At 54.0% G+C, this 26,509-nt stretch overlaps 1 protein-coding gene across 3 annotated transcripts; it reads right to left on the bottom strand.

Moving 5' to 3' along the window:
- Positions 1–237: 237 nt before the first annotated feature.
- VPS37C (VPS37C subunit of ESCRT-I) lies at positions 238–25,982 on the bottom strand. Of its 3 annotated transcripts, XM_079104381.1 has the most exons (6): positions 25,722–25,979; positions 18,748–18,841; positions 8,767–8,865; positions 5,681–5,852; positions 4,963–5,045; positions 242–3,963 (listed from the first exon to the last, which is right to left on the bottom strand). In XM_079104381.1, exons 3-6 carry the CDS (start codon positions 8,857–8,859, stop codon positions 3,238–3,240), a joined length of 1,074 nt encoding a protein of 357 aa, XP_078960507.1. In that variant the 5' UTR covers positions 8,860–8,865; positions 18,748–18,841; positions 25,722–25,979; the 3' UTR covers positions 242–3,237. The 3 variants fall into 3 exon arrangements, with proteins under 3 accessions (XP_078960508.1, XP_078960506.1, XP_078960507.1); XM_079104382.1 differs by lacking the exon at positions 8,767–8,865 and having other exon boundaries at positions 238–3,963; positions 25,722–25,982; XM_079104380.1 differs by lacking the exons at positions 18,748–18,841; positions 25,722–25,979 and adding an exon at positions 8,984–11,130 and having other exon boundaries at positions 241–3,963.
- Between the last annotated feature and the right edge of the window lie 527 nt (positions 25,983–26,509).

Below are 26,509 nucleotides of genomic sequence, written 5' to 3'. Positions count from 1 at the left end.
TCTTGGGAGTGGCCCTTCTTCACTCATTATGGCACTGTACCTCCTGGGAGCACAGGTACTAACAGCCCAAACCACACCAACTCTGGAAGAGCCAAAGGAGAGACACTAGGTGTGGTGTGTGCAGTGATGGGTGTGCAGCATGGGGCTGCATTCCAGAGACATCTGATTGGTGCCCCGCCCCCATACCAGTCCTCAGTTCTGAGATGGCCAGTCCAGGTCATAGATCTGCCCAACCATGCTGGGAACACAGAAGCAGGGTCACCCACGTACCCACCTAAGAGGGCGCTCTATCCTGATGTTGCTGGATGACCCTTGGAAGCATCCGTGTGTAGCTCAGGGTTCTGCCATCTTTGCCTCTTGTTGAGGAAGACGGTCCAGAAGGAACGCTCCTTAACCACTGAGCAACAATCCTTGCTTCCAAGCCATCGGCAGTCAGGGGTCTGGGGTTCAGGAGGGACCTGCCATGACGGCAGGAAGGCTGTCTCAAAGGGCCTCACCCAAGTATCCCCACTGGGCTAGGAATCCCTTCCAGGCTGGACATGGAGGGTCTATCCCGTGCAGCAAGAGGCCTCCCGAGGTCTGGTGACTGCCTGAGAAACGCCTGTGACTGTCCCAGGTGTGTGCGGTCCCAAGAAGGAGCACGAAGGGCAGCGGGGTGCAGCTCACTGGTCCTTCCGTAGAAAGTCGGCCCTGGTGTCCCCGCTGCTCTGGCACAACTGAGGCAGGTGACCTGCTTGTAGGCCACGATACAGTCTGCAGCTTTCTCCTGCAGGTAGGTCATCCTCGGCTCTCCCTGAGGTCCTGTGTCCTTAACCCCAGACAGCAGCAAGGTGAGGCCAGTGTGTAGCCAGGACAGGACACTGGACTGGAGCCAGGGATCCTCGGCTGTCCTGGAGATGACTTCTGGCACCACGAAGGCATGGCAGAGTCCTGCAGCCCCTGGGATCCAACAGGCTCGGCCCACTTTCACCTCTGCCCCCAGGCTGGACAACCTGGCCACCGCCCCACCTGCCTTACAGTCTCCTTCCTGTTTAAAAGTGGGGTTAAAAGGGCCACTGAGAGGACGCAAGGAGAAAATGCACGTACGAGCACAATGCTATGCAGTACTACCAAGGACGGGGGTTGGCCACTCGGCACCCCAGCACCCTCCACAGGTCTGCCCTTGTCACCCTGTGGGAAGGCAAGGCAGGAGGGCTGACTTAAGGGACCGTCAAAACCTGGTCTCCCAACTCCCTCGAAGCTGCTGGTCCTGAAGAAAGCAAGACATTCTCCCTGGCCTCTGAAAACCAGCTTGGCAGCGGCACTCAGGGACATGCTGGGAAGAGGGCCAGCTTGTCCTTAGTAGAGCAGCCAGTTGAGTGTCCCCTGTCCCTCTGAGCAGGCCCTGCAATCCCACCTTAGAAACTGGATGGGCCATTGCCAGGCTGACCAGCAGACACTCCTGCTAGCCCAGCAGGTGGCAGGAATGTGCATGGACCAAGCTGGGATAGGGCCCGGGCCCCCCCTAGCGGGAGCCTCTGGCCTTGCATGCCACTGCTCTCCAGGACAAGGCACAGGTGCAGGCCCCTCCGAGGAGAACGGAAGAACAGGAGAGGAAAAGGAAATGCCAGAAAAGCCAGGCCCAGGGGTGAAGGCTGGGCAGGGCAGCAGCTCAAGGGATGACATCCAGACAGAAGGTGCCGTGTGGTCAGAAGGCAGAAGCCTTCAGGACAGCATGCTTCTGAAGGCTGCAGAAGAAACCAGGACCCCGAAGCGAGCCCACCAGAGCCACAACACTACGCATAACCCATCGAAGTTTATTATGGCAATGAATTACACGAACACACAGGCGATCATTCATCCAATTCAGAAGCATTCAGACAAACTCCATTAGTGATTCCTCTTCATAAATAACTTACAAGAAGCAAGCACAGTTGGTGAGGAACTGCTGATCTAGCATCACACACACCCACAGGTGGCACGCAGGCCGGGGAGGGGGCAGGCACCAGAAGGCGAGGTTTCCTCCTCGGCCCCCGTACCCAGGCCCACCAGAGGCTGGGGACACAGGGCATGGGTGTCTCAAGGCACATACAACTTCCTAACCTGCAGCAGCTCCAGGCTCTGCTGAGACCTGGTTCACATCTGGGACAAACAGGTCAATGCTTCCTTCGTCACCCGCTTTGGCCTAGTGTCGTCATGTACTCTGTACACGCTTAAAAGCCCACGGGGTGCTAGGGCTGCATGTGACAGTCACGATCCCTGCCCCTTACATTCTGAAGATGAGAGAGGTGCAGAGAAACTGACCCGGTGTAGTGATGGTGTTCTGGAAAGCACCATTTGGGAAGTTACTGTTAGGGTGTCTGACGACCGTCTACAGGGAGATGGGGGACCGGGAAATACATGGGGCGATGAAGGGCGAAGGGGCAGCTTGCGAATGAGATTCAAGGCACTAAAGGAGTGGATGGATGGGTGGGCCTCAGAAAAGCCAGCCAGAGTGGGGGGCCCTGAGGGAAGGGCGGCTGGGAGGGCCCCGACTCTAGCTGAGCCCCAACGTGACCACAATCTCCCGGGCTACAGCTGCTCCACTCCCTCCAGCCAGAGGGACGTCCCAACCCACGTCACAATCGCTGTGCTGGCGCTGCGGGTGCTCAGACCAGCATGGGGAGCTTCTGCCTCCAGCCTACGGCAGTTAAATTATGGCTTTTACGGGACTTAAAATTACTGTTTTTCCCCTAAATCTGTGCTTCCCTCCAAACCATCCCTAGCCATGGTATGTGGGGCAGAACATTCTTGAATGTTCAGACACAAAGCTGCATCCTTGGCTTGGGACTCTGTGTCAAATATGCCCAATCGCAGGGGAGAGGCAGGGTGTGGGCATGGTTGGGACTCCAGGCCACCTTGTCACTGAGATAGCTGCGCTGGGTTCAGTCTGGGGAAACAGACGTGAGATGTGCACAAATACATGACACAGCGTCACCCGGGCTCCCACTGGCCTAGGGGACCTACAGCCTACAGCCAGTTACCGACAGAGTGGCTCCCAGGAGGGCCTCTGGCCAGAAAGCCAGCGAGTTCTGTGAGCTTCTGTCCCACACCCTCAGTGCCTTGTGGGGTCCTGCATGCCAGCCAGGTGCCTCCGAGACCTCCTTGTGCTGAGGAGGCCCACAGGGAGCACCAACCACTAAGCTCAAATCTCAGCGACGGGCAGGCCAAAGGCTTGCTGTAGGCGGAGGACGGAAGGGCCACAGAGCCAAACCACGGCTAGTACCCGGGCCAGGCTGGGCCCGGAGGTGGGGAAAACCCATAGGGAGGAGTGGGCCCCGGGGGATATGGGGGCTGAGGGGGCACTGAGGGCTGGGGCTGTCCTGGGAAGCCTGGGAGTGGAGGCTGTGTCGGGTAGGGAGGTTTCCTTCCTGCTGGGAGGTAGGGGGCCTGCTGAGGATAACCAGGACTGGGGGCCCTGCCTGGTAAGGGGTACCCAGGGCCAGGGGTGCTTGTCGGGGCTATAGGGTAACCTGGCCGAGGTGGAGCGCTCCTCTGTGGGGACCAGGAGTAGCCTGCAGCAGCCCTGGGTCCTGGCTGGGCTGACGGGTAGGCCGGGCCCGGATGCCCAGGGTATGAGACGGAGGGCTGGGCCACCACGGGGAAGGGGGCCGGCTGCAGGGCTCCCTGGGCAGTGGGGCCCATGGGCAGGGCCGGGGATGGGCTGTAGGGCAAAGGGTAGGGAGGGGTGACAGACGGCTGTGGAGGCGGCTGATCTTCGGCCACAGGGGGTGTGGCCTGAGGGCCTGGTCGCAGGGGCAGGGGTGGCGGGCGGGGTGGAGGGGCATCTCCAGCCAGCTCCTGGGAAGCTCGGGGCCTCCTCACCACATCTTGGAGCTTCTCCACACGGACACGGCGCAGATGGGACAGCATTCTCATGGAGGAGAAGTCCTCCAGAAACTTTTCCAAGGGCACCTCGCCCTCCAGGAATTTCTCAGCCATGGCCTGGAAGACATAAAGTCAACTGACACAGGGCTTCCGGCTTGCCCAGGGTCAGAACTCTGCATGGCCTGTCATGAGTGCACGCCAGGCTCCCCCAGTCTTCCCCAACTCCACCCTGGAGTTTCTCTTTTAAGTGCCCCCTCTTCTGACCCCTCTTACATCACTGTTTGCTCTGTCTCCCTCATGAGAATGTCAGCTCCTTAAGGGTAGGAACTGTGTCCGTCATGGTCACCCCAGTGCCCTGCCCCGATGTGCTAGCCCACAGTGGCCACTGCACGAGTGCTGAGCAGCGGATGAACGGGAGTTTCTCAGTCACTTGTGCAAGCAAGCCCGTGGGCTAGGAGGACCTGAAGCTCTTCCACCCAGCAAGGGAAGCCTGCCCAGAGACGGAATAGATGCCCAGAGGCAGCAGCAAAAGGGAAGTGGGAGAGGGACCCCCAAGGCTCGGGTGCACCACCCTCCCACCCAGTCTGTGAGCTGCCCAGGGGCCTCTGTCAGCCGTCCATTTCAGGTTCGGCCAGCAAGACCAGGTCCCTGACACAGCAGTCTTCACTATCTGCAGTTTCAGTTACCCAAGGTCAATCCTGCTCCAAAAATATTAAATGGAAAATTCTAGAAATAAACAATTGATGAACTTTAAAAATAACTTTCATTACAGAATATTGTTATGATTGTTCTATTTTATTATTAGTTACTGCTAACCTCTTCCTGTGCCTAATTTATATATTAGATATGCAGATACAGGGAAAAAAGCATAATAGTATACACAGAGCTCAGTACTAGCCAGTTCCAGGCATCTGCTGGGAGTCTTAGAAAGGGCCCTACATGGGTAAGGGGCACCACTGTATTTGTAGCCAAAGGGCCTCCACTGGGACCCCGTCTTTGCCATCTACTAGGCGCCCCTGTCTCCTGCTCTGCAGACAGGAGTGTTCATCACCAGGGCCCTGCTCCTCGGGCCCACACCCTGTCCAAGGAAGAGGAGCACCAAACTCTCCACCTCACCTCGGACTCCTCCTCAATCTTCATGCCTTCGATCTGCAGAAGGTCCAACAAGGTCCCTGGCTGCAGTGCTGAGGAGAACTTCTCTGGAAGGAAGGGCAGGAAAGGTTGGCATCTCAACAGTGCTGCCTGATTCCATGCTAAGGGCAGAGACCTGGGACAGGTGCTCAGGACACCCTCTGCACACACAGGGCCCAGCCACCACCCAGAGTCTATGCAGTCTCTTGGGGTGGGTCTGCTGGACCCTTTTGGTCCAGTTCCCTCAGACGACCCCGTTCCTGAATAGAGTAGGGCAGGAAAGCCCAGTCAAGGCCTCAGCCAAGCAGCTCACCAACACCAGTCCCAGAAAGGAAGGGACTAGATCCTGAGGCCGCTTCACCTAACAGGGGCACACTCCCTCACCCACCCACACTGCTGGCTGGCAGTGGCAAGGAATGCATCTCTCTCTGGATTCCAATCCCAACACCACCTATTTCTAGCTGGGTAACCTCAGGCACAGCTCTGAGCCTAATTTTTCTCATCTATATGATGAGAACAACAGTCCCTCTGCCCTTACACACCACTGTGTGCAGAGTGCTCAGCTCAGGGGCGCAGAGGCTGCTGGCCCTTTCCTGTCCTGGTCTTCCACACCATTCCAGGTGCCCTCTCCAACCCGACTGTGAATGCAGTCCCTGCATTAAGAGGGACACCAGAACACTCTCCCAGGGCCAGCCGTCCCTACCCAGCTTTGCCTTCTGTTCCTGGCACCGTTCTACAAGCTTCCGCAGCTCCTGGTATTTGTCCGAGAGGTTTGAGCGGCTGATTTCTAGGGGCCCCTGGAATTCCAGGTTCCGCTCAGCCAGGCTCCGGTTGGTGGCGAGTGCCATCTCTCGTTCCAGCTGCAGGTCCTGGACCTAGAAAAGTGGGAAAACAAGCAGTAAGAACAACTGTCCCTGGGTCAGGGGCTTCTGGATTCATTACTCACCTTGGGGAAACTGGGATGATGCCCATCCCTTAAGCACAGGCACACAAACCTGGGTTCAGACCCTGTACCAGGCACTCTGGCCTGGGTGCCTCACTTTATCTGTGATCTGGCAGCCCAGGAGGGGGACACACATGAGAAACTGGTATTCAGGTTAACAGCCTGCCAAGGCCTCCTGATTTACTGCAAGCCCACCATGACTGCAGACTTCAGGGAGTGAGAGAAGCAATCCGTAGAAGAGAGCCAGAGGCATCATAGGAGGGGCAGGATCAAAGTCCCAACTACTTATCCCCAAGCCTGAGTCAAAAGGACTACTAAGAAGGACTAAGGTGGCCCAGGTCAGACCACAAGCTGGACGTTCCACAAGGCCTGCAAGTCAGGCTGTTCTGAGGGGATGGGAGACTTGTCGCTGCCTCCTAGGCCACAGGTGTCCTGCGCAGCCGTACAGACGAGCCATCCTGGATGTGCCCCTGAATGCCCTCTGATGAAAACACTTCCCCAAGCCAGGCAGCACTGTGCCCCTCAGCCAGGGTTTGCAGCTGCCAGCTGATGAGGTGCAGGCCACGGAACCCTTCCCGCTGTCCTTGTGTGGAGCCCTACCCATTTGCTGAGAGGTTTGGAGACTCAGACCCACCACCCCAAGATGGTGGGGACCACACACCAACAGCAGCACGTGGCACACAAGAGAGGACTCAGCAGCCACCACAGGGGTCGGGCACAGCTCAGCATGACCAGCTCCACAGGGAAGACTGGGGCCCTAAACCTGCCAGCGCCAGCACAGGGGAACCAGGCCAGACTGGCTCATCCTGCACCAGTCACAAGAAGCCCTTGGGAGGCCTGCATAAGGGCTCCGAGGGAGGTCTTGCCACCTGCCGCCCCTGCTCAAGGTCCCAAGCCCTACACCATGAGGCAGGCTGCAGGCTGCTGGAGAAAAGCCACAGCGCCCCTCCAAGAGGAGGCAGCCATGACTCAGACAGCACACCCAGCGCGTGCCCAGCCAGAGCCCAAGCCCTGGCACCGTGGCACATGCCACCAACACCCTCCTCGGCCACCGAGCGAGCACACTGACCGGCAAGCACTGGTGAGGTTCGGTCTCTTCATCGGCCATGGAGGAGTACTATTACTTATGTGGCTGACTCAGAGCGGGGGGCCTGAGGCCTCCTCTCCAACACACCCCACAGGGCCCCTCTGGCATGCCCGCACCGCCACTGCTGACCCCCGGCCTTCCCCTATAAATCCATACTGCACCATTTTCCTCTAAAACTTGTCCTACCTACTTCTGCTCCCAACCCACAATCTCCTCGATTTCCTCCCTTGGGTCACTATGAAGCCTCTGCCGTTCATCTGTAGGTCGACGTGCGTCCCACACCACGCTCAGAGCAAATCCCTCGGCCTGCGTTGGTCGCTCAGTTCACTCTCTTCTACACAGAAAACACACCCCTGCCAATTCCCTCCTCAAGCCACGTCCACAACCCAAACCAAGTGGGCTCCTCGCCCTTCTCACCACCGCAGTTACTCAATCCCACTCATGGACCGGGGCAGCAGAGCTCACCAAAGGTTCTCTGGACGTCTGAGCGGCCTGCCCTATTTTGTTTCTGCCCCATCCACAATGAATAATTTTCTTCCCTCAGAGCCTTCAAATTGATTGGTCAGGCACAGCTGCACACCACAAAATTCAAGTTGCCTTTTGCCCAAGAGGTTGTTTCTGCTTACGTTCTCCATGGGTCTACGCTTCATCATAGATTCTACCAGCCTGCTCAGTTTGGAAGTCAACTAACGATAATTACGTAAAGGTTTGCTTCTGCCAAGCTCCGTGCTCTGTGGGAGCAGGCCTTGGAGTTCCCACAACACTGTGCACATGACAGATTCATGGAATACTTGGTACTTAACACGCACTGAGCATCCCTAATCCAAAAGTCCAAATCTGAAAAGCTAAGAAATCCAAAACGTTTTGAGTGTCTACGTAATACTCAGAAAGTTTTGAACCAGGAGACCTAACCTCCAGTCACCTCCGATGCAGCGAGATGCCTCCCTGGGTGGAGGAGCAGGGTGACAGAGAGCACAGTGAGGACAGGAGCTTGTCCCTCTGGGGAGGGACAAGCAGGGGGGTGTGGATGGGGTGGCTTCATTTCTGTTTTCCTTTAATACACTGGAATCCACAGAAGAGACGCCACACCAGATCGTCAGTGAACGTAAGAATATGCTCCAAACATTACTCAGGTGAGCCTGGAGCTCCCCCAAGCTGGGGCCAGGAGACAGAAGCCCCTGGAGCAGCGGGCAGGCTGCAGCCAGTCCAGGGGCCACCGTGCTGATTTCCAGTGGGGCAGCCACCATCAGTCACCTGGCTTCTCCCACCTGAGGGAAGGCATGGATCACAGGAGATGGCAGGGAGGGCAGGAGTCCTTCACTAAGCGTCCAACTGTGTTTACTCCCACGAGGACTCTGTGACTAGGAGCTAAGGCAACGAGGTCCAGGACGACTGGAACAGATCCAATGGCATGAACTGCACCCAGCCCCGAAGGGAGCCTAGCAGTTTGAGCCACTGAAGACACAGGGTCCACTTTGGGGAAAAGGCAGGCACTGAACCACACCGTGGGGTAGTGGGGACCTGCAGACGCCTGGGTCCCTGGGAGGTCCCAGGGGTCCAATTCCACATGGGGCCCTGGACTCCCAACCATTCGCGAGGCTCCCAGATGACCCAAGGACTGGCATGAAACCTCTGGCTGGCCCAAACCAGGGTGGACTCCACAGAAAAGGGAGAGGAATGTGGCTAAAACTCCCAGTGAGCTCAAATCCTTAAGAAGAGCTTGTGGTCTTCCTCGGGCCTTGCAACAGCCTCCCTCTACCTCGGGGGACTCCAGGGCCAGCCGGTCAATCGCCTCCGGGTCATTCTGCATCTCCTCCAGCTCCTGCAGGGTCTTATCTTTCAGGCTCTCCATCCTTCCCTGCAAACACAGAGCGACACCCAAGTGAGGAAGGAGCGGCAGGAAGGCAGAAAGGCAGACCCGAGCCCACACGTATTATCCGTCACAACCAGACTGAGCTCTCCTCGCATGACACCACCTCACGGGGGAACTCAGGAGGGGCAGGAGTGCCAGGGAGACATTCCCAGGAGAACGAGGCGCACCCCTTCCACCCAGAGCATGAGCAAGGGCACGGGAAGACCCACAGTCCCTCAGGCACTAGAGGAAGCTCCCTGAGGAGCGACGGGAAGGCAGCAGGAATGGAGACTAAATTTGGCCGAGGGCCGCCTGCCAGCGCCGAGGCCACCCTGCCCTCTGGTGGGTGTCTATTTCTGTCTGAACCAGAAATACACCAACTCCACATGCGGAGCTCTGCTGCTTCCACATCACAGGCGCTACTGTGTCACGGCTTGTTCTATTTAGAGCACCAATGACCTCAGGCTTCCCCAAGAATCCTCTGCAACTGCAGCCCTCTCCGCGTGTCACCAATACGAACTGTCATGTGTGGCCTCATCAGAGCAGAAAAAAGGAATCACCTAACTGGCCTCTCAGGCAGTCAGGAGGAAAAGAAATCAACTGACCAGGACAGGACACCCGCTGACTGAGAACTGGTGTCAGTGGTCTTCTCCCTGTCACTGCCCAGAGGGTCACCCATCATCTGCGTGACAGATGGGTCACAGTTAGCCCAGAAGGGAATCCCAGGGACCGAGGAGAGGAAGCACATACCAGCACCCCCTTCCTTTCTGTTGGCACTTTCATGCCTTTTTTTGTGTGCTGGGACTGAACCCAGAATCTCACACACCGACAAGCACCACCACTGAGCTCCATCCCCAGCCCTGACATTTTATTCTGAGACAGGGTCGCACTAAGCCGCGCAGGCTGGCCTCAAACTTGCCAGGTCATCCTCCAGCGCAGCCTCCCAAGTGACTTTGATCATGGGTGGAAGCCATGATGCCTGGCTACTTTATGCTTTTTATCTTTTGTAGACATGCATTTTATAGCTTTAATTTTGGTTCTTCTCATGACCAAGATTGCTAGTTTTCAAAAGATTCCAACACCACAGAAATCAAGGGTCCAGGGTCCTGCCATCCCCTCTGTTGGCAGTCAGCTCAGAAGCCACACCGATGACTCAGTCAGGTGTTTGGGAACAAGAACCAGGGTGACTGACAGAAGTAACCTTCTCCAAGGAGGGAAAGGTATCTCCTAGGGCTGTCAGGAAGGTGAAAGGGGAGACTCCCTTTTGCCAGGAAAGTCCTGGTTTATGCCCTTGGTTCTAGAGAGGCTATTGGTGATGCCTTTCATGCACAAAAATGTCCTGATTTAAACAACAAATTACGTGGTCACCCTACTAATGAAGAGCAATCCAAAAAAGGCATCACCGTTATTTGTCATTCAGCGAAGACTGAACATAGTTCCAACCTCTAAGCCAGGAGGGTCAGCCCATCATCCTGCAGGTGGCCAGTCCACCTGCAGCCTCCCCTTCAGGAGGCCGGCCAGGGCCCAGCGACCCACTGTCCCTCCTGCGGTCACAAAGAAGCTGGTCCAGGGCCAGTCTTTCAGAAAGAGAACAGCTTCCAGCAAGTCCTGGCACAGTGGAGGCCACTGGCTTCTGTGCACCCACAGCACAAGTCCTCCTGGCACTGTAACACAAGGTGGCATCAACTGTCCCACACACGGACGATGCATCAGAAAGGTTAGGTTGGCTGTGGCCAGCAACGGCAGAACCAAAATTCAAGCCTGGACTCTGTCTACACCTCACCTTCCTGCGCCAAGCCCTTGCTCCGGAAGCTGGAGGGGAGAACGCGGGCCTGAGAAGACCGTGGCATGGAACAGAGCCTGGGAGGCACGCTGCTGTTGTGTCACCAGCCCACAGGCCTGCCACAAGCAATGATGTGATGAAGACAGAGACCTGTGACACAGAGCGAGAGCGAGTTGAGGACCTGCACTGCCAGCCGTGGCCTCACCCACCGGAACCTCCCTGAGCCTCAGCTCTTCATCTGTCAACTGGGCCAAGCAACAGCACCTCCCTCACAGATTCAAGGAGATCACACAGGCCAAGCCTGGGCCAGCGCAGGCCTGGCTTAGAACACCAGTGCAAGATTTCTCAACACCACAGAATGATGTGCGGTGACCAAGGCCTCCGGAGAACCTGCTGGGCCACAGCAGCACGTGCAGACCAGCCCCACCCAGGAGAGGCCTGCCACCAAACAGCATCTGCTCACTCCCGCAGTCAGGACCAAGCGCAGCCGCACTGCAGGCTGAGGATGGAGGCTCTGCACGCGCAGCTGGCTGCCACCTCGTGCTCCTTACAGCGCCAGCCCACAGTCAGGACCCACTCACACCAATGGAGGTTCCCACGCATCTCGAGAGCCCTGAGCTGAGCCTAGGCTCCCTGGGACAGTCCCCGGCGTCCCCAACCACTTATCCTGGAGTTGCCACGTGTTGGACTTTAAGGCAACACAGTCTCAAAGAACACACGGCAAATTTTTTGTCTCAGAACCCTCCTCACTCCCAATATTACTAAGGTCCCCAAAGAGTTCCCTTGTGTGGATCACAGCTTTAGGATGTGCAGTATTCAAAATTACAAGTGAGAAAGGTTTAAAACACAAGAATACCTCAGCCACCAGAATCACCTGCTCTGAAAACGCACCGTGTACACGTGGAAGACGGTGAAGGCCCATGTCTCAGAACTGTTAGGAAAACTGCTCTGACCTCATGCATAACCAGGAAGGGTCCTGGAGACGTTCAGGGGTCCTTTGGAGAGTCACTGGCCTCCTAGAGTTAGGAGAACAGACTCTGCACCCCAACTCCCTGGGCTGGAATCCTGTCACTCATTAGCTGGGTTATCTGACCTCTGTGCCTCAGTTTCTCATCTGACAGAGCAAGGCCTAGAACACAGGGAGTACTATGCGAGTATCTGAGCAGCGTGACAACTCTCTTGAACAGTGGGCGTGGACATTACCCAACACCGAAAGAGGAAGGTTGGAAGTGAAGCAAGGGCCAGGCAGCGTGCAAGTGGCAGGGCCTTAATGAGTCAGGTTTCTTGGCAGGTGCATCAGAATCACCTGGAATACGTGTTTAAAGCCAAAGTCCTCGGTCCTCCTTCAGATGTAGAACTTCAGAATCTCCAGGGCACCATTCAACTTCAAACAGTTTTAATTTTAACAGAGCCACTGTGTCAAGCTGGCTTGGCATCCACTGTCTTTGTTTCCCCTTCCTCAACACTCTGCAGCGGCCCCGCCTGACATGGAAAGGCAAGCACCAGGGAGAGGGGGGAGAGGGGGTCTGTCACCAGGGCCACAGCAGAGGCAGGTGAGACGTGAGCCGGGCTGTTCCTACCGGGTGAGGCTCTGTCCAGAACCCCAACGCACTTCCTTCAGCACCTATGGCTGGCCCTGTGTGAGCACGGAGACGGTTCCAAGCTGCCTGTCACACTGGGCCTAGGCTCTAAATCAGCAGACCTATGTCAGGGAGCATCGCCAAGTGAGGCGGTGTCCAAGTGGGCCGCCACGTTGCCAGGATCACAGAACAAACGCTGACCTACAGCTCCTGAGGGCCCAAGCTGTGACTGACACCACAGGGAGGTGCATGCGAAGACGCCACCTGCTGCACTCGGGCTCCCAGGGGCCAGGAAACCCCGGCCCACAAGGAAGGGCCGCCTCTGCCCACAGGCTTCTCTCCTGGTTCAGAGGGCACACATCCTCATCTTCCTGAGCACAGAATGAAGTGTGCTCAGGATTTCCAAACAACTCTGCCAGAGAGCTGGAGGCCAAATGTCCTCTTCAGGGACTCAGTTTTCCTCACCTATAAAATGGGTAAAACAAACCCTGCTGGTCACATGGCCCATTTCTTCTGCTATCAAAGCCCTTAGCAAACCCTCCCGACAGGTCATATAATCACCCTAGTAAGTAAAGTGAGCATGACGAGGCTTAATTACCCCCACTTCAGAGATGATCCAAGGCTCAGAAAGAAACAGGAAGGGCATTGGTAAGGTCCTATGAACCTCGGGGGTCAGACACCAGAGGTCCCACTCCCTTCCCTCTTCTGGTATTTTCCTTTGTCCCCACTCTGCCCGTCGCAGGGTGTGATGAGGACTGAGTTTATTCACGAGATCCAGAGACCACAAGCCGCCACGAGCCAGCTGGGTAGCCTGGCCCCAAGGTCCCACCTTCAGCTGGAGGTGCTCAAGTGGCTGCCCTCACACACCTAGGCTGGGGGTCTTTGACCTATCACGGCATCGCCCACCAGAAGCAGCCAGTGCCTTTCTCTCTCAGGTCAGGTGTCACCTGCTCCTCAGCGCCACCCAGCCAGGGCGACAGCAGTGCAGTTCTCTGGAGCCGTAATCTGCGTCCGCCCCAGCCCGCACTCTTGCTCCCCGCCAGCCAACGAGGTGGGCAAGTCCGAACTGCTGCTTTTCAGAGGGCCACAACCAGGGATGTCACACAGCGGAGACCTGGGGTGGCTGAGATGTCACGCAGAGGGCCGGAGTCCACAGGCTTTCGCTTCTGGGTGGCCCGACAAGCCCGATTTCCTCAGGCTGTGGGCACTAGGGTTCTGACTCAGACCCACTCCCACGACCAAGATGGCAGAGGGACGCTGGGTGCTCCTCTGAGGAATTCTGGAATGTACCTTTGGGGAAGGGGAAGAGAAGGGGAAGGGAAGGTGGTAAAGGTAAGCCCCCTGCACACAGGAGCGTGCTTTATTCGTCTCCGTACTCCCTGCGCCTGGCCAACTGGCGCATAAAAGAGAAGGAGGAAGTGGGGGAATGGAGTCAGTCAGCCAGTAGACTATAAGACACGGGGACCTGAGGACAGAGCCTCCTCCCGCTTACTCAAGCCTTCCTTCATTTCCCCATGACTTTCCTGAACGAACGTTTACTGAGCAGTTAGTATGTGCCAAGAACTGTGCCAAGTCCCACATCAAGGGATGAAGGATACATGGGGGCAGAGGGATGCATTTGTTGGGTTCTTGCTTGAGCCTTGACATGAGAACTGAACCTACCTCTCAAGGAACTCAGTTTGGTTTTAAAAAGTCAACAAAAACAAAAACAAAACAAACAAACAAAAAACCCACAAATCACCGTGAACACAGTAAAAGGAACCACAGAGGCACGGGCATGAAGCGGGGTGTGGGGCCGGGGTGGCTGGAGGGACTGCTCCTGCTGGCTGGGAGCAGCAGAGCTCTTGCAGGAGCCACTGGGATCTCAGTGCCCTACAGGGAGCAGGGAGGCCCAGCTGCACAGCATTCAGGGTACAGGACCACACCTCTTCTGGGGGCGATGCCTTCAGTAGAGAGGCGATGAGGCTGGGAACGAGGGAGAAAGCCACGCATGAGCTCTCATCCATGATCACTGCACCAGAAGAGAAAATGAGTCCCCACTGCAGGGCTGACGGCCCCTGAGGAGGAGAAAGGCTCTTTCTTTTTCCTGTTCTTTCAATTAAGTTTTGTCCCCTCTGCAGTTTTCACTTCCATGAGCGATCACAACCCCAGCCACCTACAACACCCGGGCCAGCAAGTCAGGCTAAGCACCCAGGGAGTGCGGCCCTGGCACGCGCCCGGACCCAGCAGGCTCCAGCTTCCTCCTGCAGGGAAGAGGGCAGGCAGCTCTGCCAGGCCCGCCAGCTCCTGAGGGGGACCAGAAATCCAGACCTAGGCATGTCACCCACTGTCAATTCCAGGAGACAACTCTAAGGTGATACAATGTAAACTCTGGGTGGGCCACCAGAACCTATGCACTATGGTTCCTAACCTGAAATCAAACCACACTCTCTGCCAGCCACATGGGGAGAGATGACTTCACAGAGAAGTGGGTAGGAGCAGTGGGCAGAGGTGAGTGCAGACAAACACAGGTCACAGCATCCTGGAGACCCTCCTTCGGCCACAAACCCTGGAGAGGGGTGAGGGTGGGGTCATAGGCCGTAAAGCCAGAGTGGCACCCTCAGAGCAAGGAGACAGCATTTCCAGGCTGGCCCAGGCCTTACGGTCCAGCCCCCTGAGGGGACCTCTGGCATCTAGCCCCTGCTGCTTTGAGTTCAGCTTTCGACTTCTTTCATTACTGAATAGGTTTCTTTTGGTGGGGGTCGGGGGGTGTGCTGGGGATTGAACCCAGGGGCTCGCATGCTTTACCACTGAGCCACATCCCCAGCCCTTTTTATTTTATATCCAGACAGGGTCTCACCAAGCTGCCCAGGCTGGCCTTGAACTTGGGATCCTCTGGCTTCCTGAGTTGCTGGGATGACAGGTGGGGGCCACCACACCCCGCTATCATTACTTAAGTGTCTTGCCTAAATTGCTCCACGTGCCTTGAACAAGAGTAATGGGATCTAGCGGAAGATGGCAAGGCCCCAAGGCAGATGAAAGGCTGTGGACTGAGACCAAAGGAGGTGCCATTTCTGGTCACACCTGAGCAGAGGCAGCTGCAGAACCTCTGCGGGGAGCAGGCCAGGGCCAGAACTGGAGACAGCCTCCAGATCTGGGCTTCACAGGAAAAACAACAAAAAAGCAAAGTTACTGATGGTTCTTTTTCAGGGAAGAACTCTGCCTGACTGTTCAGCTCAAGAACAAGGTTTCACCTGGTCAGACGCATTCCAAGAACAAGTTGAAAAAGACAAAGTATAGCCAAAAACAAAAGGCAGGGATTCCTAGGCCAACACGAAGATCAGAGTAAGGACATGCCAGTCTGGAGAAGCTTTCGGGACCCCTCGCTCCTTGCCTCTGCCCAACCAGTTAATGCCAGCTCTCCCTGCAAAGATGCAAAGACAAGGACTGACTTCCCACAGCCAAGCGGGGTTTGTGCTCTTTAACTGTGCGACCTTCACCAAGTCCCTCGACCAAAGGTTTCTTACCTGGAAAATGATAATCCTCCCTTGGGCTGTTGGGTGGTTCAGGTTAGTGAGCCCCATGAAAGGGCTTTGCAAATTCCCAAGCACTTAATAAATGCCACTCATTTCACCTCTTGGGGTAACCTGGTGATTAGGGGCAACAAGGCCCCCAGGGTGCACTACTGAGTCAGGCAAAGCGACTGCTACTACTGAATCCCCGAAAGGCCCTGCAGTGGGGCCGGGAGGCTGCAGCTCTGATCCCTCTCCTCACGTTGTCAACCAACTGAACTTGCCAGCAAGCCTGAGTTCACACTGCGAGCAGAGCTGTAAAGCCCCTCTGCTTCTTATAAATTTCCCACATCCACCTACAATACTGGCAGAAGTTGTTACCATAGAAACCTGAGAAGTTCAATCTGCACATGTTGAAGGAAACTGGCCCCATCTGACCCCTCATGTCAAAAACACCTGCTATTGCCTTGGAAACCTTCCTAATCCTGCCACTTAAAAAGGAAATATTTGCTGACCTTATCTAGTTTGTTTTTTTTTCCCCAGAATGATTCTAGCCACATACCCAACTATCAGACTCCTGAGGAGGTAATAAAAAGAAATCAAACCATCCACTCTTCTCACCTCACCCAAAACATCACTGACTGTCTTCCCCACGATTTCAAAAGCTGGCGTGTGCCAGGCACAGTGGCATATGTCTGTAATCCCAGTGACTCAGGAGGCTGAGGCAGGAGGATCACAAGTTCAAGGCTACCCTCAGCAACTCAGCAACTAAATTGCCCTACGCAATTTAGTGAGAACCTGTCCCAAAATTAAAACAGTAAAAAGGCTGGGGATGTAACTCAGTGATAAAGTGCCCCTGGGTTCACACTCAGTATCAAAAAAAAAAAAAAAAAAAAGATTAAAAGAAAAAAACTGGAGCATAAGCCACAGAAAGAGAGATGTTTTGGGGTTTTGTTCCTTCTAAGCAATGGCTGAAGCCGGGAGCTGGAAGTCCCGCCCCACCCCTCAGCACTAACTAATTAAGTCAGCATGAAGTGGGGCAGAAGAGTGTGAGCATTAGAGCCAAATATTTCTAGATTTAAATCCCAGCCTGATCTTTTTACTAGCTGTGTAACCTTGAGCAAATTATTCAGCCTTTCTCATTCTGTAAAACAGGGCTAACCTACCAACATCACAAAGTCGTAAGGCATTAATGAGAACCACACTCTCTTTAAAGGTGCTAGAAGACCACCTGGCAGCAGGCTGGCTGAGCAGGTCCTAGGCTGCGCTGATTCGCACACCTCACATGGTATTGCTATAAAACGCCACAGGCTGACCTCTCCAGGCAGCCAGTTAGGTACACACCAAAGGACTCTGAATAACCGGATCCAGAGAGAGCGCAGGGTGTGGCTTTCTGAACAGGCGCCCAATCAACAGAACGAAAACCTGCAAATGTAAGCACAGAGGTCCATCTACGGGGCAATGTACACTCTCTCAGGATAAGGCTTCAAGAAGGAAATTGTCACCTTTGCCCACATATTTAGGTAACGACCTACTGCTCCTCAGTAATAGCTCCACCACTGAAAATCTCCAGACCTGGGACCCCAGGTGAGAAGTTGCGGGAGCGATGAGCCCATTTGCTGTGCCGGTGCTGGGGCCCTGGGAGTGGTGGGAAAAGGGCTTCTCCACTCTCTGAGCTGAACCACCAGCTGCTCAGGGTGCCCCGCCCCAGCAAGGATCTGGGCATTTTGCTTTTCCTGCATGACCCCGCACACCTGCTCCAAACACTCCTCCCAAACCGGCTGAGCCTCTGGGCTGCAGCGGGAGACTCCAGCAGGGAGACTGCCATCCTGACACTCCAACTCCAGTTTTCTCTCCCCAAAACCCTACTCCCCTCCCAACCACCACTGCCACCAGCAACCTCAGCCCCTCAGGCCTCCAGGGGGCCAGTTCAGACCTCACACCTCCCTTGACTCTCCACGGCTTTACCTGGTCAGGCTTCAGGAGCCTCTAAGCACACCCATCACTGCTGCGGGCCCCGAATGGCCCGCATCCAGCGTCTCCTCCTTACGACCTCCTGCCACGCACCTCTGGGTCAATCTTAAAAACGCTGCTTCCTGCTCCCTCTGCCTTCCTAAGGCTCGAAGGCTCCTCCTGCCTCCTCCCCAAGCAGCTAAGTGTCTGAAAACCACTGCCCGAAGCCCTCAACTCTGTTGATCCTGACGATCACCACCCCACCGGAGTCCCCTTCTCTGCTCCCTTTCAGCAGGGCAGAGTGAGGGGCTCTGCGGCAGAAGGGAGGGGTCACATCAGGCTTTACCGCCATCCTCTCCATCTCCCTCCTGGCCACATGGACCAATGGCAGTGCCCGAAGACAAGATTCCCAGAGTGCTCGCCAGGTGCCCATAGGTGCTGGACACGCAAAGCACGTCACCCTCACAGCTACACCGCGGGAGGGCTGCTTTCAGGGAGGAGGGAAGGGTGCTGAAGAGAAGTCCCCCTGCTCACCAGGAGGCAGTGCTGAAGCCGAAGTTCAACCCAGGGTGTCCGGCAGGGGCCCAGGCTCGTCGGACCACACAACGCTGACCAAGTCCATGAAACAGGGTCTGCTCTGGGGGACCAACTTTATAAATGTCATCACTGACAGCTGCCACTAGCCTCCCCAAGAGTAGGACTCGTCAGACTGAGTTCAGAACCCAATACAACGTGGTCCTCAACCAATGCCAGCTCGGTAACTGGGCTCCTTTACCAGCGCCCAGGCCAATGCCCCATTCCTCAGTGGGCACACAGGGCCTGCTGCCTCCTCCAGACCCCCACTCCGAGGGGCAGACCCAGTGGCGAAGAGCTCAGCGTCCGGAAGGCGGACAACCCTGCACTCTGGGTCATCTGCTGGCTGGGAAGCGTCGGGAGAATCTATCGTGCCAGCCTCAGTGTCTCCTCCAGGGTAAAGTGGGCCAGCACCTGAAAGGTCCAGCACCCTGCCCTCAGGCTCGGTTCGACCGATGACTGTGGCCTTGCCACCATGGCTGAGCTCATGGGCCCCACTCACCCTTACCTCTGCAACTCAGCACTCCACGTGGACTCCGAGGGAAGCGAAGACGGCGCCTCCAGAGACAGCATCCGTCAACAGAGTGACATGACTCCGGTGGCTGGATGTAATCAGAGAACAGTCATCAGCTTCGACGATGCAACAGTCAAGGAACAAGGGATTTAATAAGCGGCCTGCTCTGGAAACTCCCTGACTAAAATGAGGTCTCTTCTTTGGCCTGTGGCTCTGACTTGGAAGAAAAGCATCCTAAACCTTCACACCAACTCCCATGTTTCTCCTGTGTCCCGCCCGCTCAGATGGCCAGGAGAGGATTTCGACCTGCGGCTGTCACCCTCCCCAGTCCCCTTCTAATCTGCACAGAGCAAGCTGAGCAAGCAAATTCCATCGTCCCTTAAGGAAGGATCCAGATGAGGCCAAGCAAAGACATATCCAGGAGTCTGCAGGGTCACGCAAGGTGTGTCCCCACGAGGTGCGAGATGACGGAACACTGCTCCCACCAGTGTGTGTGTGGCCACCCTGGGCTACAGAAGGCGGGTGGCTGCAGAGCCCACGCCTGGGTCCAGCAGATTTACAAACAGGCAGACAGGCTGCAGAGGGTAACCGGACGGCCACAGAAAAAGAGGCCATGGGCCAGAGCCTCCTCATATCTACTCCCCAGGCTACAGGCAGCGGAGGCGGCTGCACTAAGTTCTGAACTCACCTGCAGGATGTCCACCCACACCCGCCTTTCCAGCAGCTGCCTGCCTGCTGGAAGACTCAACCCTCTTCCACATGTCCCAGGAGTACTCCGGACCCTGCCTCAAACCTTTCAGGCTCCCCAGTGCTCTGGTGTTTAAAATCTTGTGTCCTGGGCTTGGCAGGCAAGTGTCAGCTGACCCTGAACTTCCCTTTCCAGGTAGCCCTCCCTCAGCCACCCCTGGGCTGCTCACCCCACCCCAACTTCTCCTGTCCTACCTTCTACTCCTGGGACAGAAAGCAAGCGCCTGTCACTGGAGGAAGACAGGGGTCCTACCCCTCAGGGAGTTCACGGCACCCCCGCCTCACCTTCGCAACCACCACCCACCATTCCTGTGCTGGAACGCTCTTCCTTCCGCCTTCATCATCACGAATACCCTGCTCAGCCCCAAGTGCCAGCACCTCTGTGGAGCTTCCTTGCCCCTCCCAAAGAATCCATGCCCTCCCAAGGTTCTGTCGGTACCAGGTAGGATTTATGATCTGGCAAGCAGCACGTTTCCCCAGCAAGAACGTGAGCTCCCGGGGGCCCCGCCCGTGCCGCCTTCGTTTCTGCAACCTAGCACCTAGAGTCAAGGCTGACTACACACGAGCACCCAACGAGTGCTCAATGCACAGGGGACTTTTGCTTTGGGCCAACACGAAGGAACAAGGACACCTAGAACAACTAAAAAGTCAGACAAAATAAACAAAACACTAGTTTCCAAACACTCAACATCAGAAAGCCCAGAAGAGTGATCCTGAGAGAGGGAAACAGACCAGGTGAGCTCCAGAGTCGCCCCAGCTTACTGCCTGGAGTTTCCAGGCATGGCATGTGAAGTTGGGAAGGACTCAGGAGTCCAGGAGGGCCAAGGCAGCCAGTGTTCACAAGGTAGAGAGTCGGGGAGAGCACTACAGTGAAGTAAGGCTAGAAACTGCAGAGGGTCCCCCTCCAGTGCTTCGCTAGGCATCTTTCAGTAGAGATCAGGTTACAGGAACTAATCCGTGGGCCTCAAATAAAGATGTGAAAGTGTCCCCACCAGCCACAGTGGAACACAGGACATTGGGAGAGTACTAAGAAAGTACTGCCTCAGCAGTGGGGGAAATGAGCCCAGGTCCAGAGGCTGCTCTGCTCTCAGCTATCAAAGCTTAAGAACAGTCTTTAAAGAATCGAACTGTCTTCAAGTAACTTAAGTCTCCCAAGTATAGTTATGTAAGTAAAAAAAATTTAGCACCCTAAAAGGTAAAATTCACATCTGACATCTAATCAAAAATTACCAGCATACAAACAAGAAAATATGACGATAATGAAGAAAATGATCAATGAAAACAAACCCAAAACTTACACAGGTAATAGAATTTGCAAGGTAAAGACTTTAAAATAGTTACTATAACCATATTCCAAATGTTCAAGAAGCTAAAAGAAAAATTAAGCAATCTTCCGGAACTGAAAACTCCATTGTCTGTGACTTAAAAGCACACAGGATAGGAACACCAGCAGATTCGACACTGCAGGAAAAAAGATCAGTACTTTGAAGATATAACAATAGAAACTATCCAAAATAAATCACAAGGAGAAAAAGAGACTGGAGAGAAAAAATTATCAGAGAGCTGTGAAACAACTTCAGGCACTCTTACAACAAATAGCTGAAGTTCCCAAAAGAGAGGAGGATGAAGAATGGGAAAATATTCAAAGAATTACTGGCTGAAAAATTTCCAAATCTCATGAAAACTATAAACACAAGAGATCCAAAGAATTCAACTAATCCCAACATAAGAAACATCAAGAAAGCTACACCAAAAGACATTACTAAATTGCTTAAGCCCATGATAAGATATCATCTAGAAGGGGAAAGAAATATCACAAAGAAAAGAGCAAAAATAAGAACGGCAGCAGAAAACTCATGAAACAACGCCAGAAGATACTGAAACAGCATCTTTAAGGTACTGAAAGAAAAACAGTCGACCTGGAATTCTACACTCAGGGAAAATATCTTTCAAAGCAAATCCAAAATAAAGACTTCCTTCAGCATCTGAAAGCTGAAAGAATTCATCGCTAACAAAAGAGCACTGCAGGAAATGTTAGAGGAAACCCTCAGTTAGAAGGAACAGGAACAGGTGGGAAACCCTGATGTACACAGAGGAACAGAGAGCCCCAGAAGCAGCACCTGAGTGAACAAATACAAAAGACCTTTCCTTTCTAAGCTCCTTAAAGGCTAAATGACTGTTTAAAGCAAAAGATAATGACAATGTATTGGGAGATTTATAACATACATAGAAGTAAAACGTAACAATTTAAAAGATAAAAATTCTAAGGCTAGCAGGGAGGCACTGAGCCACTGCAAAGTTCTGACACTACATGTGAAAGGCTCTAAGCTTACCTGAAGACTTACTACCTATCTTAAAGTCGTCACTTTTTAAAAAGTGTTACAGCTCATAAGTCAACAAAGGAAAGAAAATGGAAGTAAGAAATTGCTCAATGCCAAAAAATTCAGGAAGAAAAAGGAAAAGGGAACAAACATGGAACAGATTGCAAACAAACAGCAAAACAGGAGACTTAAACTCAAACATCAGTAATCACATTAAATGCTGAACATGTCAATTAAAAGGCAAATTGTAAAAAATGTAAATTTAAAAACTAAAATAAAATAAAAAGGCAAATTGTAAAACTGAATTTTTTATAAAAGTAACATCCATCTATATGCTGACCATAAGAAACCTACTTCAAATATAAAGCATGAATAGTTTAAAAGTCAGAGGATTTACAAATATGTGCCATGATTTTTAATCTGTTTTTAAATTGTGATCACATACACATAACACTGATCACTTCAGGCACTTTCAACCTACAGTGTAAGTGTACAATTGACATTAAGTACATTTTCTTGGTGGCACAACCATCACAACTGTCCATCTCCAGAACTTTTTCATTATCCCAAACTGAACTCCACGCCCACTAGACGCTAACTCCCCCCGACCCCGACCCCAGCGACATCACCCACTCTGTGCTTCCAAGCACCTGACTACTCTAGACACCTCGGCTAAGCATCAGACATTTGTTCTTTCTGAAAGCACGTTCCATTCAGCCTAATGTCTTCCAGGCTCATCCACGTGTAGTGTGTATCAAATTTCCTGCCCCTGGCGACTGAGCAGCAGTCTAAGGTACCTAGCACTAGCACCTAGCCTAAGGTTTACCCTCCATCCGTCAGTGTTCGCTGGGTCACTTGCACCTTTGTCTGCTGTACATGGTGCTGCTGAGAACGTGGGTGAACAGATCCCTGTTCACGTTCCTGCTTTCGCTTCTTTTAGGTATACACTCAGAAGTGGGACTGCTGGGTCCTATGGTAATTCTGCTTAATTTTTGAGGGATTAACATACTGTTTTCTACACTGGCTGCAGCATTTTACATTCATACCCAAAATGCACAAGGCTTTCATTTCACTTTTTCCACACCCTCACTAACAGTTTTTTTCCCTATTTTCTTAAAATAATAATCATCCTAATGGGTGTGAAGTGGTATCTCACTGTGGTTTTAATTTGCATTTCAACTGCTTTTTGGCTACTATTTCTTCTCTTTGGAGAAATATCTATTCAAGCCCTCTGCCCATTTTTTAACTGGGTTATCTGATTGCTGTTGTTGAGCTGCGGGGGTTCTTTGTGTATTCTGGAGCTCCACTATTGCTAATTCTTAAACACTGAGTTAGCTACATTAATACTTGGTGCTGCAAATTTCAGAGCAAATAATATTTCCAGGGATTAAGAAAGTCATTTCATAATAAGGTCCATTCATCAAGGAAATATAATACAAACAGTCATGCACTTTTAGAAACTCAAAACACATGGACAAATGGGCAAGAACACAGCCCCCATCAGAAGTTGTCATGCCCCTCTCCCGAGAACTAAGAGAACAACAGCCAAAGTCAGGAGGGCACAGAAGACTTGGGCCACACTATCAACCAACGTGACTTAACTGAAATCCACAGGACACTCCACCCAGAGACAACAGAATACACGTTTTTCTCAAGGGCTCTCAGAACACTTATCAAGACAGACCATATCCTGGGCTACACAAGTCTCAGCACAGTTAAAGCAAATCAAACTATACAAAGTATGTCCTCTATTTACAAAGAAATTAAATTAGAAGTCAACATGTATTAGATGAGAGAACACAGTAATTATACAATGCTGGTGTCACTCCTCTGACTACTTGTAACCTGACTGAGCAGGTATAGATAAATTAGCTAGGCCTACCTCACTGGAGTTATCTGGTGTTCCTGGTAATGGTCCCTCCCCTCCTCTCCGGTCTATCCCAAGCCCCAGGGGCTCGACTTGTCAGCCCCAGTTGAATCAAGACAAACCTGTTTGCTATTTGCTCAGTTCTTCACCCAACTAGTGAAATCAGAAAGAAGAATGGAGGCAGCACCTGCTAGCAAGCAGGCCTCTCCAGCCAGCCAAAGCTAAGAAACTGTTGCCATTACAGAAATCTTTCCATCATGGGGCAACCATCTGGAAACAAACAAGAACTTTCCAAAACTTCCAGATCCTGAAAGGAAGCTGCCAACAGAATTCCCACAACGGAGGTCCAACTGGATTAAAAGGAGGTCTTCAATGACCCGATTATGTCAGTCTGGAAAAACCCTACTCCTGCTAGCCAACAGTGTCCAGAAATGATTAATATGGCTATTTATCCTAATGCCCCTTTTAACATCACGCTTCAAAACAATAAGCAAAAAAGGAAACAAGAATCCTTAATAATAATCCACTTCCAAGATACCAGTGGCCCACCAAATCTACAAACTCTCAATCACATCATGCACTTGTTAAAAAGAGGTTCCTGGGACCCTTTCCAAATACTATCACAAGAATTTCCAGATGCAAGGCTGTTTTGTTTTTCATTTTGTTCTGTCTTTACAAACATCAGAGATGATTTTTAAGGTCAAACAAATCTGGGAAACTGAGGAATCTAAGAGACAACATCACAGGATAAAAGGCACATTCACTTTGAAATGAGACTCAAAGTCTAAAAATTCCAGCTCAGCCACTTACTGGCTGACACCAGCCAAGTTACCTGACTCACTTACTTCATCTGCAAAGTGGGATCACCGCGGACTTGGATGTGTTCTCAGAATCCAGTACATTCAAAATGCCCCTACAGTTTAGTGCCCAGCATCTAGCAGCCTTCCATAAGCTGCCCAGATGAAGACGTCTTTAATGAAAATTTCCTGCTTAATGGAAATTACAGTGGCAGCGAGCCAGAGTTCCAAGATAATCTAGGAAAAGGCTTGTCTGGGCAGGACCACTGTCAAGAACACAAACTAGGGTAGCATCCAGCATTTTACCCCAGCAGTTCTTAGTCTCACCCAAAAACCCAGAGATCAGGTCTCCACAGGGTTGCAACTCTGGACAACAGTCAAAAAGGAGACTTTCATTCCCAAGTCCCTCTCAACACTACCTCCAGCGGCAGGGTAGACATTCACAGAACGGGGTCAACTGGCCTCATTTTGGATGCACCAGTGGGAAATGGGACTCCAGGATAGAAGGGGAGGCGCCAATGAAGGGAGTGAAAAGGGCCTGGGGCAGCAACTGAAGAGCTGGGATATTGCTGAGGCCAAGAAACGGTCGGTGAAGTTCCTTGGGCTCAAGAGAGGCATTCCCAGTGTGCATGGCATGGTGTGGCCGCGACCCCGAGGTCTGGTCAACTCTGCCAGTAACTCAACACAGCCGCAGAGAACTCCTTCCCCCCACAAAGCAGGAAAGCACCCCGCGGGTCGTGGGGGGAGGCAGAGGAAGCAGGCACGCACACGCCCTGCTGGGTAGCCCAATTGAGGGATCCTGACTAAAGGTCAAGAACAGAACCAAGGATGAACCATCCGTCCTCTCACTGTCCTGCGGAAAGGGCCCTGGCCAGGATGTCACAGGCCAAAGTCGGACCCGGCTCTCGGGCCTCAGTTTCCCCATCGGTGCAACGGGCAAACTGGCTCTGAGGACACCACAGCTGTGACCGCTGGACGCTCCGACGTGGGGCGAGGGGCTGCACAGGGGACAGCAGGTGGAGGGCGGTGGCGGTGGCGCCGGCGCCTCTCTTCCCTCCCGGGGCGCGGGGCCGCGGCGCCGGCCGGCGGGAGAGTCACGCGCCCCTCGCGCCCAATCGCCGGCCTCGGCCAGGGGGAGGCGCGCGGGGGCCACCGGGGGCCGGCCGGCGCCGCCCCCTCCTCGCCCGCGACTCCGCCCGCCGCCCGCGGACCCGGACCCTCCCCAGCCCCGCTCACCGGCCGGGCCGCCGCCGCCGCGGGGAAAAGCAGCCGCGCCCACACTTCCGGGATCCGCGAGGCCCGCCCCGCCGGATGTGACTCCCCGCCCGCTCCGGGCGCCGGGGCAGGCCGCGCTGCCTCCCGGGACACGCGGGGCGCCCCGCTCGGCGGCCTCTGAGTTGCCACGACACCGTCCCCCCACCCGGTCGCAGCCACCTCACCGCACTAGCGGGACGCCCACCGGACCCGGGCCGCGCGCCGCTGCCTGGCCCCGCCCCGCCGGCCTCCGGCCCCGCCCCTCGCTGGCCCCGCCCACGGGCCCTGGGTAGTGCGCCTGCGCGGACTCGCGCAGCTGCTCCTGCGGAAGAGCTGGGAAGGCTGCTCAGAGCTGCCCAGGAGGAGCCCCCGAGGAGGACCCAGTGGCATCCCAGCGCCTAGGGAAGGCCCTAGAAGGGTTAGGCTCAATCTGCGGGGTCCCCAGACCCTCCTCACTCATTTCCATAGCTTGGCTCCAGGACTGGAGTGGCCATGGATCCAAGTATTCCCTGACAAATGACTGGCGGGCTCCTGGAAACAGCTCTGGGTCGTTTCCCCGCAAATTGACCCGTCTTCCAGCACTTGTGTGGTTAGTACTTCAGAAGCCACAGCGGGCCTTACACGCATCCTCACTTCTTCGCCATTGACAAGACCCATGGCGGCGTAGCAGTCCCTGATGCTAAAGCGCTGTCTTCTCTTGCGGCTTGTACCAGCCAAGCCTGCAGGCGAATGCCATTCCTTTTGCTTTTCAGCAGCTGCCCGTGAGCTTT

Source organism: Sciurus vulgaris, assembly GCF_902686455.1.
Source record: "Sciurus vulgaris genome assembly, chromosome: 11".
Lineage (NCBI taxonomy): Eukaryota > Metazoa > Chordata > Mammalia > Rodentia > Sciuridae > Sciurus > Sciurus vulgaris.
The sequence above is the reverse complement of the archived record's forward strand: the minus strand, read 5'-3'. Positions and strand labels throughout refer to the sequence as shown.